Below are 16,317 nucleotides of genomic sequence, written 5' to 3'. Positions count from 1 at the left end.
TCAATGCAGTCTAGTGGAATAATCACATTTTCAGCTCTAATACTGTCCTTGGAGTAGAAAGAAAAGTAACAAGCAGAAAGTGAGGTAAAATACAGTATGCACTACATACAAAAGAAAAGGATTAATAGTTTGTGGTGGGGCTAGGGGAGGCAGGGAAGAAGAAAGTCACCTTTGTAAAGCAGAAAACTCTACCCCTGGCTCTTTTTGCTGCAAGAGCTTAGAGTCTGCTTTCACCACAGACCACCATCCCTAACTGCTCAGAAGTCCTCCCTCCATGGCTTTCTGCTTGGGAACGTCTGTCCTAGGGCTTCTAGACAGGGACCAAGGAAAGTTAAATCCTCTGTCATGCCTCTTTCCTCTCAGCTGTCCTTTCAAGAGCTCCTGCTTTTCAGCTAGCCAGCTTTTTAAGTCTCCCTCCAGAATGAGGTTATTGCTCTTGGAAACCAGGCTTACAAGGGCAGATAAAAAAAAAGTTTGGTTTTTTTTTTTTAATTCCACTATTAATTTGCCTCCTGTGATTTGGTCATGTAATGTTAGCACTCACCAAAGAAGAACAGGCAGGGGTCCTGGGTTTGTTTCAGGGTTAGGAACAACTGAACATGGGAGGAGGAGGAAGGAGAGGAGGAGGAAGGAGAGGAGGAGGAAGGAGAGGAGGAGGAAGGAGAGGAGGAGGAAGGAGAGGAGGAGGAAGGAGAGGAGGAGGAAGGAGAGGAGGAGGAAGGAGAGGAGGAGGAAGGAGAGGAGGAGGAAGGAGAGGAGGAGGAAGGAGAGGAGGAGGAAGGAGAGGAGGAGGAAGGAGAGGAGGAGGAAGGAGAGGAGGAGGAAGGAGAGGAGGAGGAAGGAGAGGAGGAGGAAGGAGAGGAGGAGGAAGGAGAGGAGGAGGAAGGAGAGGAGGAGGAAGGAGAGGAGGAGGAAGGAGAGGAGGAGGAAGGAGAGGAGGAGGAAGGAGAGGAGGAGGAAGGAGAGGAGGAGGAAGGAGAGGAGGAGGAAGGAGAGGAGGAGGAAGGAGAGGAGGAGGAGCCACTAGGGGGCACGAAAATCCTGCACATTTTTGGCCATTATTCTGCCTTTCCTGTACCCCAGGGAAAGGCAAATTATATCATAGATTAAGAAAAATACAATCTTCTCTCAGCCAACAGGTTGAATAAAATAGAAGTGTTTTCTTTAATTACTAAATGCTATGGGCTAAAGCAGCCTTGCAAAAAATTAAAGGAAAAGCATACCAGTTCAGGCATGAAGCTATTCCCTTTTGGGTTGGGTTTTTTTTTGCCTTAGGGATGCCTATGGACAGAAAAACGTATGCTATCGCTCTTTTAACCTGAAACCAGACAAAACTCTCTCATCTGCAATGAGTTAGAGAGCAGAGTTCTGCAAGACTAGAGAACAGCAAATGCTATTCCCTATTCTATTAACATTTTATTTAACAAAGACTATTAAATCCCAAAGAGATGGTTTAGGAGTTGGTTATTCTAAAGAAACTCTCAGTTCTGGATAAACAGTTTGAACTCTCCCAAGGAAATAGAAAGCAACGACGTTTAACTATTCTTGGATCACTTTTGGTGACTCTTAAGGCTTATTTTTTAGCATTAGCATGAGACCTAGATTCTTTACAGAGATTTTTCAAAGTTACAATTAATACCTGTACATTTCAGTCTGCCCAGTATATCTATTAAGGACCCTAGTCCTTACAAGAGCCCTCTCTGCCACTGCAATGGCTCCAAGTAATTTGTATAAACATATAGACAGAATACTAAATGTCCAAGAAAGTATGGAAGCAGAATTGCTTAGAATCACTGAATGCAGAACTCTGAAGGAACGCCTGGACTGCAGATAAGAAAACTGGCCTGTGCTTAGTTTCAGCTCCTTTTCTGTTGCTGTAGTGCTAAAATAAGCTGAAAGTTTCAGATAAAGAAAAAACAATTTAACACCTCCCCCCCCCAAAAAATATCACAGATATATCTATATTTTTTTTAAAATGACCAGTGCTTATAAAGCATCCAAATGAAAACTCCCCAAAGAACTTTTACATCTATAAAGTGTGGTGTCTCCGTATTAAGAAACGCATACCTCTCAGAGTATTCCACAAAGGAAACAAAGCCTCCTGTACCTTTTGAAAACCAGACTATCCTATTTATTTTATAGGCCAGAAATATTTAAGACATTGTGGTTTTTATGATACTTAGTTTCATCAACAGAAACAAATCATCACTAAAGACAAATACCAGATTAATCTGGTTTTTGAGTTGGTGTCCTTACTGGAATGTTCCATTAAAATTCATTTGCATGGGGAAATCCTGAAACTTGAAATGAACACAAAAAAGCACCAGAATGCCAGTTACCACAACTGCTAACCAGGATGTAAAAGCAGCACAGGAAGGCTGGCTTCCCCTGCAGCTGACAAAGTCCTATTTCACACATTGCCAAGAACCACATATTAACCCATGGAAAAAAAAAGAGCAGCACAGCACAAGTTAAAGTTGTCAAGACAGGCTGGCATGAGTGAAAAACTGCCATCAAACCTTGATCTCCTCAGCCCCATAGTTACACACAACTCACCTGACTGGACTACAAGATCAACACCAAAGCTTTACAGCGCAAGAATTGCATCCGTCCTTCCATTTTATACAGATCCAAGCACAGTTTTGACAAAATTGAAACCTTTCTGTAACAGCAGCCATGCTGCTTAAATTTAGTTTTGACTTTATGAGAAATGATTATTTATATTCGCATTTAAAGGTTGAACTACTGAAGTACAGGTTACTTGATGTGTAAATTCACCATATACTGTTCTGAAAAACTGGAATGACATTTTTAAAAGAAAAGGCTAAAAAGAATATGTCATGTAGGAATTCAGTTTTATGAAAGAATTACAGTGACACTTAAGACACAGCTTAAAGGGTCTGCCAGCATTTTTTGAACCATTAAAAGCTCTATTCCATGCGTTGCATGTAAAATTGCAGCACAGGTATAGTGCAACACCTCTGTCTGAAAGGGATCTCAGAATATCAAAAAGCTTATTTTTCTTCAAAAACTTAACTTGTACCACTACTTGCCTGGGAGTTGGATATTGCTTTGACAGCATTCAAATCAGAACCTGAGCAAAAGGTGTTTCCTGCACCATAGATGATAAGGCCTTTGCCATCCTTCCAGTTTTCCAGTTCGGTTACCCTCTCCTGGAGTTCTAGCATCATAGTGCCTGTCACAAGAGGGGAGAAGCAAAATTTTTAACAGGAATTTATTATCACCACTACATTTTACATTACATTTTTCACCACCAAACCCAAGTTATCATTAATAAGTGATGGGCTTAAAAACACAAGGGAAAGATGACCTTAAATACAAGCACTGACATGAGGTTTTTTTCCCTCAAAGATGCACTTCCTGATATTCTGAAGCATCTTCTGCAATTTGTGTTACACTCACAAAAAAAAAAAAGGAGGCAAGCATAAACTCTTGATTTATTCTTGTTTGCATACATTCAGAACACATGGACTTACACATGTATCGATCCAGATCTGTCCATCTAGTAATTTTGATGTTACTGTCATTTCACTGTGCCCAAAGAGCTCAGAATATATAGAAAAGAATCATGTACAAGCTGAGTTAAAGGTACAACCAGTCATTGTTAATAAAGAAACCTAAAAAAAGGCTGAAGAGCAAACTATACTGGAGGCCAAAGACATTTGGAAGTGTTCATCCAAAAGGAAATAAAGATATATTTGAAAATAGGAACGAAGTGCCTCTTACCATTTAAAAGGGCAAGAAAAAAAAAAAAAAAAAAGATTGTTCTAAAACATCTTTGATTCCCTCCCTGGAAGCCTTCTAGAAAAGCTCTTTTTACTAAGTATATCCTAGGCTCCAAATGTATGTATTGTACAGTAGCAACTTTCTACTTCTAGCTTAAACATAGTATTCTCATATGTACACATAAGTACCCTTCCTGATGTGGAACTCTACAAACTCCTGTTTCTAGAGCTCATCCTAGACTGAGCATCTTCCACACAAATTTTGCTTACCCAGCATTAACTTAAAGCTCTTCCTCTCTGAATGCCTATGACTCGTTTAGTTATATTCTTAAGAGAAAACATTTACAGAAACTAATTTCAGAAGGCAGCCTACATACAGGCTGACGATACTCTCAGCTTTAGCTTCCTTTGACAAGAATTTAGATGGACCAGCCTACCTTTTTCAGATAGCAATGTGCTTCAGATTAATACCCTCAAAGACTCTTTCCTTTTCTGCTGAGAGTGTTGGATTTTTGACCCTATGCCTGCATGCACAGAACTCATCCTGTTCTGAAATTGTCTGTTAGCAGCCATCCTCACACAGGAGATTTTTTTTTTTCCTTCCTGCTTGTTTTAGTTCCAGTTCCTTAAGAAGTAAGCTTCCCAGCACCAGGTAAGGAGTGAATTCTCAGTCAAGCACTTCCACCTTAGGCTTGGTCTCAGCCACTGAAATAGCACATTTTGACAATGTTCCTGAGGAGGGCAATAATTAAGTGGACATTACATATTATATACCAGAATGACCCTGGGTTGCTTTTTTCCACTGTCAGGTCCAGACTATCATCCTCTAACAAATCCCAGCATTTCTAACATTCCTTTCCCTTCTGTATTCATAATTTGGCCATGCTTTTTGTGTGCTTCTCATTACATTTCCTTCCACTGAATTTCACCTTGTTGATCTTGAGCAATTGTAGCAGTTAATCAAGACCACTTTGAATTTCACTCCTCTGCTCCAAATAATAATCTTCTTGCAAGCTCTCTCAGTTTGGGGTCATCTGACAATTTCAGCAGTTCACCTTCTACTCCTTCATCCCAGCCATGAATGAAAATACTGCACAGAACTAGGCCTAAATTTTTGTGGGTCTTCACTCGAAATGCTTTCCAGCTTGACAGTACACTCAACAACGACTTTTCTGCAAATGCTGCTGTTGAAATAGGTGTGCATCGAACCCGTGGATTTCATTTTTTGCGTATTTTTCTTACAAGAAAGGTATTTCGTCTCACATCCAAGTTTTGCCAGAGCCAAGATACAGCACAACCACTGTCTATGGTGCTTTTAATAGTCAAAGCAGTGAGGTGCTGAAAAGTCTTCCCACAGAGTATTACAAGCCAAAATTCTAGTTAACTGAAAAATGGAGTTTACAAAAAGGAACCATATGAGCCAATTACTTGTAACAGCAGGGGACAAAAGACACTGGCCAGAGCCTGTCCCATCATCCTGGGAGAGGATCCCTTCCATTACTGACAACACTGAACGATTACTTTACCAACAGATATAGTCCATGACATTTGATACACCAATGAGAACACAACACTAAAGTAAATCCTCTTTCTGCCAGTCTTGGTCCTTCAGTATTTGATATCAGTAAGCTCATGCTCTTCACAGAGCTAAATCTACTCGGAATAATAATTTGTTTGCCTCCTAATTATAATCTGAGAATAAATGCTTTAAAGTCAATTCTAGAAAATAAAATTATCACCATTATTATCTAATTCCTTCAGGCTGGCTCCCTTCTCTTTTAAATTAAGTTCAACTTTAGTTCAGCAAGAGGTCAGGCTGCTGAAATTGGTTCCACCAGGCTTAAACTGACATTATTAGCATTTGTTTCCAAAGAAACCATTTCAAACAGGTGGCTATCAGATTCCAATTAAGAAGAGAAAAAAGGCGTAACAAACTCCACATTGCCCATTAGCAATTTGCCAACAATTTTGTTCTGCTTTTGGTTTCATGAGTTGCTCAAGCTTCGAATAAACATAATTCCTCTGAGATAAAAAGCTGCTGTGTAAAGTAAATGCTTGGCAAATAGGATTTCTCTCAACAGTTTAATGATGTTTTGCAGCTTTCTAAAGGAAGCGTACATGTATATAGAAATTCACATCTGCTGCTATCCAGAAGCTCTGAGGCACAGAATCAACAGAATATTTTTAAGGGGTATCTACAGGCTCTGGCTGGTGAGGTCAACCAGGACCTGCTGGGGCAATTCAGGGGTTGCGCATCCCATCCTTTTTCATACTTCTGAAGGGTATTGCTTGATACACAAGGAAAAGGATCGAGTGCTTGCTAGTTCCTCAGCAACTGCAGTTTACAGACAGTAATGTTAAAATAAAATGAAGAGCAGTATGAATTAATATGCCATACCATCCACCGCAGCGGCCAATGGGGCCAGCATGGTTTTGCTACTTCTCTCCCTCCTTAACAACAAAAGTCTCTGGCAGAGGTACACAGTAGAAAGAAGCAGTAATCTCTTGAACTGCCATAATAAGATTTTTCCAGAGCAAATTTCTGTGGCTATTACCAAACAAAATGGAGTACTGCTCTCTACAGGGCTCTACACACTACCGTAAAACAGAACTGCCTGATCCCATGGCTCATTTGCTATATGCGAATCAGGGTCTGCAACAAAGACAGAACTATTAATTTCCTCATGGGTTTTTGTAGCTCCTCTTTGCTATGAGAGCATCTAATTCACATACACTAATAATTTATTTTCACAGCAGTCCTATAAGGAGAGAAGAGATGATTTTACAGACCACTAACTGAGCCAGAGAGAAAATATCTGCTAATTTTGGGAGCTGAACTTGAGATATGTGGTATGATTTCAGTACATTAACTTTATATAGCACTACATATAGTCACAGCACAGCTACCAGTGGACTAATAGCAGCTGCAACTGCTCAGCACTTCAACATATCAGTTCTGAGCCCCTTCTGTCAAGCACCTAGAAAACAGAGAACATAGTTGTAAGTTTCTATGAAAGTTTAGTTTAAGCAATTTGACTTGCATTACATCTGATCTCCACAGCAGACTAGGCTCTATCTGTCCTTTCTCCTTTTGCTATTACATCTCATTTCTCATTCCCCTTTCAACTTCCACAAGAACTAAGCTAAGAGCAGACAGTCTACAAGTGGTACATTGCACAGCTCTACTTGGAGTAAAAAAACCAAACAACTATCTGTAGAAAACCAGGAAACAACAATGTAATTATGATTGTATAATAACATGTAGGCTGACAGGGAGGCATTCAGAGGGACAGTTTCCACGCTAACATCTTTTAGCTACAACTCCTCAAGTTAGGTAATGATTTTGTACATGAGCTTTTAAATGGAAACAAAAGAAAAACCGCAGACACATCTAGGTGCATTACCACTAATTCTGTTCTGTTAGGTTCTCTTCCTTTCAGCTAACAATTATTAGTGGAAGGAGTAGACTGACATTCTCCATGTAAACATCTCTACACTTTGCTAGTGGGCTGCAAACAAATTTGCTGACAGCAAAGGAACAGGGTGAACCAGGCAGGAAAACAGAAGAGCAAAAATAAATTAACATGATGACATAAATGTATCCATTTCAAAATATTAAGAGATAAAAGAAATAAAAGAATTCATACAGTAAGCTCAAGCTCAGGCAGATGCAGACCCTGAACCTGTGCCACTTATGTCTGAAGAGAATGGCATAAATTGGAGTGTTCTAGACAGTTAGGGAGAGGAAGAAAATACACTTATCTTGGAGATCAAAAGCTTCTCATAGTACAAGATTCATCAAACAGGGCACTTGGTTTTGTTAGCTAAGTATTGTCCAGTGTAAAAGCATATTAAGAAGGTTGCTGATCTGCAACAGCTGAGAATACACAGTTCATTTGATTATTCATTAACCAGTCACTGGTATTTAAGATATAAGGCAAATGAAGAAATGGAAGCCAGTTCAGGCGATGAAAAGACCAAATTACAGAATCTTAAGTTACAGGGAAGGCTTTAGGGAAAGAACAAAGAAGTAAACTCACCTTTTCTACACTACCTACAAAACCAAGATGTCATCTTCCCACCCCCATAAAAATACCCTATACATTTCCAGAGCAGTAGAGACAAAATAAAAGAGCACAGTAGCAGAACTGTGCTGAAAAAAAAAAAAGGCAGTGGTGGGAGAGGCATGTTCTGCAAGACAGTCCTTGTGTCGTTGAGAACTTCTTATATTCTCATGACATTTATGGCAAAGCTACTATGCAGAACAGTGGGCATTTGATGTCCATCTGAATAAAGCTCAAAGATTTTTAACTTCTTTAACTTTCTTTTAAGGAATGGTAAGACATTCAGGTTTTCATTCATTTTGTTCAGGCAAAATGCTAAAAGTGGTAATAACTGAAAGAAAAAACCAAAACCAGCAACCCTGTCAACTAATTAATACCTGTAAAGGCATTCATTAGCTTCAGGTTGTTCAAAGAAAGTATTCCAATACCACTGTCTTCTTTGGAGAGGTTGATAGATCCACCAGCAAACTGCTGAAGTTTCTTCTTTATCAACTCTTCGTGATAACCTTGAGCACCAGTATACAGTGATGCCCTTCTCTGTTGTAGGATCCTTTTCTTTGCAGTCTGAAGTAAGTTCTTCCCCAGAGAAGCTGCCATTTCTGGAAACAAACAGAGGAAGAAAAAGAAAAAAAATCAGTAGATTTCCTTTGAGATCCACCTCAGTCCTCTGACAGAGAGAAGCAGGACAGCAGATACTAATATTAGGGTGATGCAATCACAGAAGTCTACAGAAATCCCTGCAGGCAGTATTTGCAAAATTCTTCATTTGAATCTAATCCCACAAAGTTAACAGAAGGAGCTTTTTGAAGTGATTAAGCCAGAAATTAGTGTCTTTTAAAATATTTCCTTCTAAAACTTACCCAACAGTATTTGGGTGCAGAATATCAAAGATGCTCAAGAATTGTAGTAAGACACTTCATATTCCATCAGACCAACCTATTCTGTACTAATTTTCTAAACTCTACCCCCTCCACCAGAAAAAACCCACCAAGAAAAGCCCACACCTGTGTGGGAGGAGAAATCCTACCAAACCCCTACGTTTCAGGATCTTCTGTTTTTCTGTAAATGACTATTACACTGCAAGACCTTTCAGAGAGAAATACTTGAGGAACACAAAAATTAAGAACTGAAGGCCATTCCTATATTGAGGTCGATTCCCTGTCACCTAATTCCATTAACACATTTATCACACCCCATCTTAGCACTAGTTAGACCTCCTGGCCTCTGGTAGTTATATGCTATTCCCAGTCATTCCAGTTCCACTTTGAACTGAACTCACTTGGACACAGTGCACCAGAACCTATGCAATACCCCAAAGGAGGAAAAGCGTACAGCAGTATTATATATAGAGCATTGCACTTGCCTTTTATACAGCTACTTAATATTGTTAGGCTATTTCTATGGACCAGTACACCCACGGCTTATTCCTCTGCTACTTCCACTCTGCAAAGTATGCATGTATACTAGGAGATAACAAGGAAGTCATTATCAAATATTATTCTTGAGTGGCAGCTCTGCTTTATTTTATTTACTTTGGAAAAGGGTCTCCTGGAGAAAGCGGCTGACAAGTGATTCGAAAGAAACACGGTAAAGCCTGAACTGGAGACTGCTGATGTGAGTAAGTGAGTAAGAAGTCATCTTAGAAGCCATGCAGAGTGGGAAGTAAAAGAACTGCCACAGGACACAGGAAAAGGTTTGCTAAATTTAAATCTTGCAATTTGCTAGACTAGTCCTAACTTTGTCCCAACCCCCTTTTTAATGGATACAGCTGTTCAGAAGACATGGTAGATTTCCAGTTCTCAAAAAAAAAAAAAAAAACCAAAACACGACTGTCTTTTGTTTCTTAATCATATTTGGCAGAAACAAGAGTCTTCCAAAACTCACAGGAAGCTCCTGGAAAGTTTTTCTAAGGTGGCCCCTGAACACAAACATATACACTGAGACAGAATTTGGTGACAGCTATATTTAATGCTGTGTTCAGCGCATTTTACAGTTTACTGACAGAAATTTTAAACACATTTATTACATACACATGAACAAGCAAACACACATTATAAAAGCATACACAATTAGCTTATAACGAAAGATGCGAACAGCCCTGTCAGGTGTACACTTGCTTCTGGCTGCACCATCCCACACTGCTTCTGTTGGGACAGGCATAAGCCTCATTGAAACAGAGGACAAATGGAGGCACTGCAACCACGTTACGGGACGTGGATGAGTATGCATCGTACCAGGCAATTTCAGAGAGCTGCCTATGCCAGTAGGTTCATACCTGTCCTGCCACATTGCATCCACCAATACAGCACTATCTCACAAGTTCAACACAAAGAAACTACTAAGACCTATATGAATCTATGCATTATAAAGTCATATACACTGGAATAGGTAAAGGGATAATTTTTTAACATCTGGTGAGACACTCTGAAGGGTCTTCTCAGTTCCTTACTAAATGCAAGGGTTTAATCTGTCATGATCAACTTTTCTACACTCAAGTGCAAACTAATAAAACTCATTAAAATTTAATCAAGAACCTGATTGAATACAAGATTCATTACTTCATAAATAATATCACCCAACTGCTGCTGTACCCCAACACTCTTCATCTATGCACATTCTGATACTGTCTGCAACATTTCAGCCATCTCCTTTCAGAGCTTTTAAAATGGCTTCTCTTGGTAAAATTTTATTTAAGAGTAAAAATAGGTTTCCAAAGCTCATTTCTCAGCTAAATGACTCTTTATATTCAGGCTCTCAGAAGCGAAACGGCCTTCCATTTTCTCTAAAACCTCAGTACTTGTTCCCCAATATAAATTAATGCAATAAAACTTTCCATCCGGCTGCTAGTTTTTGCCCAGGAGAGAATGAACATTAAAGACATGGATAGCACAGGCTCTCATTGCAAGGTATAACTTGAACAATTAGCTCCCAATTTTTAATAGATACAATGCCTCCCCAATCCTTGTAAGAAGACAGACTAGATTTAATTCTCTAGGAAGCCACAATGATAGGCTTTAAAGCAAAGGTGGGGAAAAAAAAAAAAAAGTCATCTGTTTTGGTAACCTAACTCCCTGCCAGATAATACTTGTCTGATCACTTTTATACTACCTAGATTCCTCATGTCAAAAAATGTACAGCGCAAAACACACTTAAGATATGGAAATTTTATTCCACCAAAAAAAAAAAGTCTGTCATTTTCAGCTGCGTGGTTATATGCATTAACAGCTCTTTAATATTATCACTATGGTAATAAAGAGCATCAGCAAGTGCTGGATTAGAAAACAAATTGGACATCACTGCCTGCTGATCATGACTCACGATTAATGACTCATGCAAGGTATTATCACTGAATTATTTTCTTTAAAACCATCTCTTACCATAGTGGTCAGTACTTTTTTTTAATAAAAACACGATTATTTGAACAGCTCAGTCTCAGAAAGCTAACCACTCAGGAAAAGCATGGTATTTAAGCTACAGCTCTCTCAAACTAACGGGATTTCTGCTGATCTCTGACAAACAACATCCAAAATTTTAATCAGTATGGAGCACTCACAATCCACGGCATGACTGAGATTGATTTTCTGTACTGTAAATAAAAGCACTGCAAGAGAGATGTTGCAGTAACCCGCTCAGCATTGTAGGACAAACCAAGAGATATTTATTTCACTGAAATTTTCAGATTTGCAGGTTAATATAATTACGTCCATTTAGATACACTTACAGAAATGAAGTCTTAGTCTACTTAAAAAAAGTCAGACATGCTATCGCCATTAACATCTGCAGCAAGCACAGTTCATGCACAGTTTTTATAGCGAAAAAATTCTGACAGTACATGAATAACGAACACTGTAGGCAATTAGCATCCTTCAAATGTTTTAACAAGTGTTACAGCTTTACATATCACTGGTGACAACGAAGAGATAAGCCAATAGTATGGATATCCCACAGTTACCACACCTCTTACATAAACTAACAGTTTAAATCCCATTTGGCACTCAGTGATTTTATAACACCCTTGCCTGTGGGCTAGCAGACTGAGGGTTAATATGAACACGTATCGCATGTCAACACTTCAGTATCAAAGGAATGATGCAAGAGCAATATATGTGTCTACACACAGACACACAAAATATATGTGGTTTTGTGCATGCATATGTATCAGAGGCCTTCTGAAAGCCTCTGGTAACCGCTTAGTTAAAATTCAGCTCTCACAATATTAGAAAAAAAAAATAAATAGGGATAACACAAGCACCAATATTCCCTAACTGAGCAGGTTCTCTGGGAAACTAAACCTCAACTCTTGAACAAGCACATTTGCCCTTGCCGTTCACCACTACTCTGTTGCAACCCCAGTTTTTCTCTTAAAACGAGCTGTATCAAACAGCAACCTCCATCAACATTGCCAGTTGCAACTGCCAGCGAACATAAAGACAGACAGAGCGAGCACTGGGAAAGGGATGTAGGCAGTAACTTTCTGGATGGGTAGAACTAAGGCAAACCAGAGAACTGGACGTTGGGAGCCCAAATGAACATCTGAGCTGCATGCACAGAGAAGAAACGCTGCACTATACACCAGCTACACAGAAATAACCAGCAAGTTAAAATGCATGAGCAGGGAAAATTCCAACTCAAAGACAGCACGTGAATTATAGTCGCAAGTCAGCAAGAAAGAAAACGAGGAGAAAAGATTCAGGGATGTGTTTTCAATACATCAGGGAAATAAGCATGCCCTTTCATGTGGGGCAGGAAGTGACAGGTGTGATGTGCAGAAAGAGGCTTGCAAGTCACCTGCAAACAAACATCAGCTGAATTTCTGGTTTTGAATGAAAGTATCCTGAGATAAAGTGTAACAGAAATAAAGGGAACCAACATACAAAATCCACAAAAGAAATCTCAAGGAGAAGAAAGTATTCAAAAGACATAAAAAAAATATTAAAAATTAGAAGACACTGCCAAGGCATCAAGAAGCAGAAGAACAGGTCAAGAAGCACAGGAGAACTTAACTTGATGAAGACCTCCAGGAGCTGCAATTTCAGTGATGAGCACAGAATCATCAAGACAGGGCATAGAGAAAGGAATAGAAGATGTGAACTGAAGATGATGATGAGATGATTCACAGTTTAACCCTCTGTGCGTGTGCCTTACCAGTCACTGTCAAAGGCATTCCTCTGCACTAGAGTGCAGTGTGCGTTGATTGTCGACTGCTTCACTGGGTTTCTGCAGTGACTGACTCTGGAATGCAAAGCAAGTGGTGGCCCAGTGCGGAGGACTGGCACAACTGACCCTGGAACATGAAAGCAGGTGAAAGAGCAGAGTGTGAAGGAGAAATAAAACCAAAGCATGAAAATAGTCCATCTGTAAAAAAAAAAAAAAGTAGGTTGAAAATGAGTGAAAATCATTAACACCAACTGACAGGAACCTTGGACAGTGGGCTAGTGGGTGACTGTGGGGGAAAAAAAAGAAAATAAATTCCAGTGCTGGACAGAGAGAAGGAATTCAGAAACCACGTGATCAAAGGGGGGGCAGCCTGGATGCAAATCAAGACAAGAGCATGGGTGTCATAGTGGAGAGGAGTCACTGGACCCTGCCTTCAGACACAAGAAAGGTGTAGGAGGGAGGTCTCACCTGCAGCGTTCCTCCCTGGCACCGGCTCAATAGGCCACTGTTGCCAGCTGCTTGTCACCACCCCTCACCTGAAGGTTACAGAGCCCTCCATCTACCTCATCCTCTTACGCATCTCTGTTCTTTCCTTCAGTGATGCGTGGGTTAGGTTAACTTAAACACCTTACCTGACAGGTTCTTCCCACTCTAATAATTACCAGTTGAGGCAAGCTGAGGGCAGTCACCTCTTCAGCTGGCTTTCCTTCAGCTGGAAGAAAGCAGCAAGCAGATCTCAAGCATGCTAAGGGATTGGCAGCAAAAAAACCTACTGACAAAACGTAACTTACAAATAAAGAAACTAAACCAAGCTTGGGAAATTCTGCCTCCCCAAGAAGGAAAATGAGCTTCCTCTATGACATTTCTACACAAAGTAAGAACTCCTACCAAGTTCAACAGGAGTTGCCTCAAGATGCCATGGCTCTCTGACTTGCTGAACCCTGTTCAAATTTTCAGTACATTGTTTCTGGTACCCACGTTACAGACAAATTAGGTGGGATCAATAGTCCCTCTAGTTCAGTGTGAAGATACTTAAAGAGCTTTGTGACTCCTCTGAAAACATGCTATAGAAGTAGCAGGTATTACAAAGGACAAGTTTTTTGGCCTCTGTATTACTGTGAGAAGAGAACAAAAAGTTGGGGCCTCCTAGTTTCCAGATGTCAGCATTAGAAACAATGTTTACCTGTCCAGAAACTGAGAGGACAAGTAGTGAGAAGATGTCCAAATTAACTAACTGAAACAGCTTCAAATCCCGCACGTTAAACAAATTGTGGAAAAAACCCCACCTTTTCAACATTTTAAGTACAAAAACATCCTGTTTGTCGTTTCAGTTTTAAGTTGGCTTACCTCTTTTTTCTTCTTCTATGTTGCTTTTTTTCCCCTTGTTTTTTCATTGTTTCTGAGCAGCTTGATTTTGGGAATAGCAAGCTATGTGTTTTCCAAATTATTTGTTCTTAATTTAGTTTTGTATTTTTAATGGTCCCTGCAGGCTAAGGTTTACACCTGATTTGTCTCTCCATTCCTAACCAATTATATTCTCTTCTAATCACATTTTAATTATTTTTAAGACCTAGTAAACTAATCACACAGAAACATACTCCAGTCCAGTGAAAAATAATGGCATTCAAAGACGCAAAACAGCTGACAGAAGTCCTTCCATAAACACACATGACACTACCTAAAAACATTAGGTTTTGGACACGTGGTGAATACAAGATCTTGAGTTTCACAGCAGAGGATGAGAGCAAGAATCTGCTACCTCCTCCAGAAGGCATCCATGCCCTTTATTTTTTAAGGCTTTGATCTAAAGGGGTTCTCTTTGCCTCTGTCAGCAAAGGACCCTCTGTAACAGTGACAGAAAACGCTTTTAAGTTCATATAAAGCTCACTACCCGCTAGGTGTATTTTAGACACCTTTAAAACTAACAGATGCGCTACTTCACAGGAATGGAAACGACTGCAACCAACTCACCATTCGCTTTTTAGTCACCAAATACTAAACCATAAAAAGCATAAGGATTAATTCATTCTAGCTGCAACCACAAATACTGATGCTGTACCAAGGATTAATTTGCCTTGAAAACTGTAAAGAATTATGTAGTTGAGCAGTGCTCCACTTAGTCCGCTGTTCATTACTGTCACTCTCCTTACCACCACCACCAGTAAATGCTCTTGCTGACTGCAATAGCAAAACTGCATCCTGATGCCAGAACCAGCCACGCAGCAGGATTCTCAAGGGCGTATCTCCTGCTCCCGTTATGGCCCTGGGAATGGGCAGAACCACACCAGCATGGCGTGTGGCTCCTTGGCTCTACATGCTAAATTTCATGAAGCAAAGGAATCCTGCATAGCACTACCCTGGGAAGAGAGTGAAGACTTGAAAGGGGTGGGGGGGGAAACCCTTCCCCAGCATAAGTTTCTTGCTGCTCACCTTGTGCTGTGCCAAAACCCCAACAAGCATGCTGTAGCACCTGGTCTGACCTAGCCAAGCACTCCTGGCAGGGCCTGTTTTTTTATTCACTTGTGTGTTTTAAACCAACAGCCGAAGGAGGGTCCGTGCCGAAGGAGGCAGTAACCGGCTGTTCCCAAAATAAGACCCGCGGTCTCTGGGCCGAAGCCAAGCAAGGGCAAAGCATTTCAGGCAGGAACGCCACCGGCTGGCTGCTCCGACACCAGCGGGGTCGCCTCGCCCCGGGACCCCGCGTGGAGCGGGACGGGCCAGGCCGCGCCTGCCGCCCGCCCCCGCTCCTCGGCCCGGAGCCCCAGCCCGGCCCGACCCTCCACCACCGCGAGCCCCCGGAGCCCCCGCACCCCCCGCGCCGCAGGCCGCCCGGGGCCGGGGAGCGGAGGCCGGCGGCCGGGCACTGACCTGGCCCCGTCGCCAGTCGGGCAGCGGCGGGAGGGCGGTGCTGCGGGGAAACCGGCCCCGCCGGGAACCGCCGCCGCGCCGCGCTGGGCCGGGGTGGCGGTGGCGGGGCCGAGGCCTCCCTGCGGCCGCCGTGCCGTGCCGGGTGGCGGGGTAGGCCCCGGCGCGAAGCGAAGGGGACCAAAGCGCCTGTGGAGCCCCTGCGAGCTCCAGGCGGGCTTGGGGCCGGCGGCCGGGCGGCCCGAGCCGCCGCAGGGACACGGCGGGTTTTGCTCCATGCCACGTCTGCTTACAGGTGACCCCTTGCACCAGCGACAACGCAGTCTGAATTTAAGCAGTTTTGCCGCAGAAAACGCTCGTTAGCTCCAAGGTTGCTAAATACCACATAAGCAGGTCACTATTATTTTTGTTTCCTGCGTCACTAAAAGGCAAGCCCCGTGTTTCTATCCAAGCCACTGTAATTAAAGATGCTAATTTCTCCGCCA

General features: G+C 41.5%; 1 protein-coding gene across 7 annotated transcripts in view; it reads right to left on the bottom strand.

The window, feature by feature from the left end:
* ECHDC1 (ethylmalonyl-CoA decarboxylase 1) overlaps nucleotides 1-15,971 on the bottom strand; it is a 42,098-nt gene extending 26,127 nt beyond the window's left edge. Inside the window, exons 1-5 of one of the 7 annotated variants that reach the window (XM_064447333.1) lie at nucleotides 15,836-15,971; nucleotides 13,630-13,679; nucleotides 12,956-13,094; nucleotides 8,188-8,409; nucleotides 3,054-3,196 (exon numbers count right to left, since the gene is read on the bottom strand). In XM_064447333.1, the coding sequence (XP_064303403.1) occupies nucleotides 3,054-3,196; nucleotides 8,188-8,409; nucleotides 12,956-12,974 (384 nt within the window). In that variant the 5' untranslated portion in view covers nucleotides 12,975-13,094; nucleotides 13,630-13,679; nucleotides 15,836-15,971. Of the gene's footprint in view, nucleotides 1-3,053; nucleotides 3,197-8,187; nucleotides 8,410-12,955; nucleotides 15,340-15,835 lie in introns of those variants that run through there. The other 6 variants (XM_064447335.1, XM_064447332.1, XM_064447331.1 and 3 more) reach the window with 6 other exon arrangements.
* Between the last annotated feature and the right edge of the window lie 346 nt (nucleotides 15,972-16,317).

The sequence above is a fragment of the Phalacrocorax carbo genome, chromosome 3, assembly GCF_963921805.1.
Source record: "Phalacrocorax carbo chromosome 3, bPhaCar2.1, whole genome shotgun sequence".
In the NCBI taxonomy this organism is placed as follows: Eukaryota; Metazoa; Chordata; class Aves; order Suliformes; family Phalacrocoracidae; genus Phalacrocorax; species Phalacrocorax carbo.
Note: the sequence above shows the minus strand (reverse complement) of the source record. Positions and strands in the feature narration are given on the sequence as shown.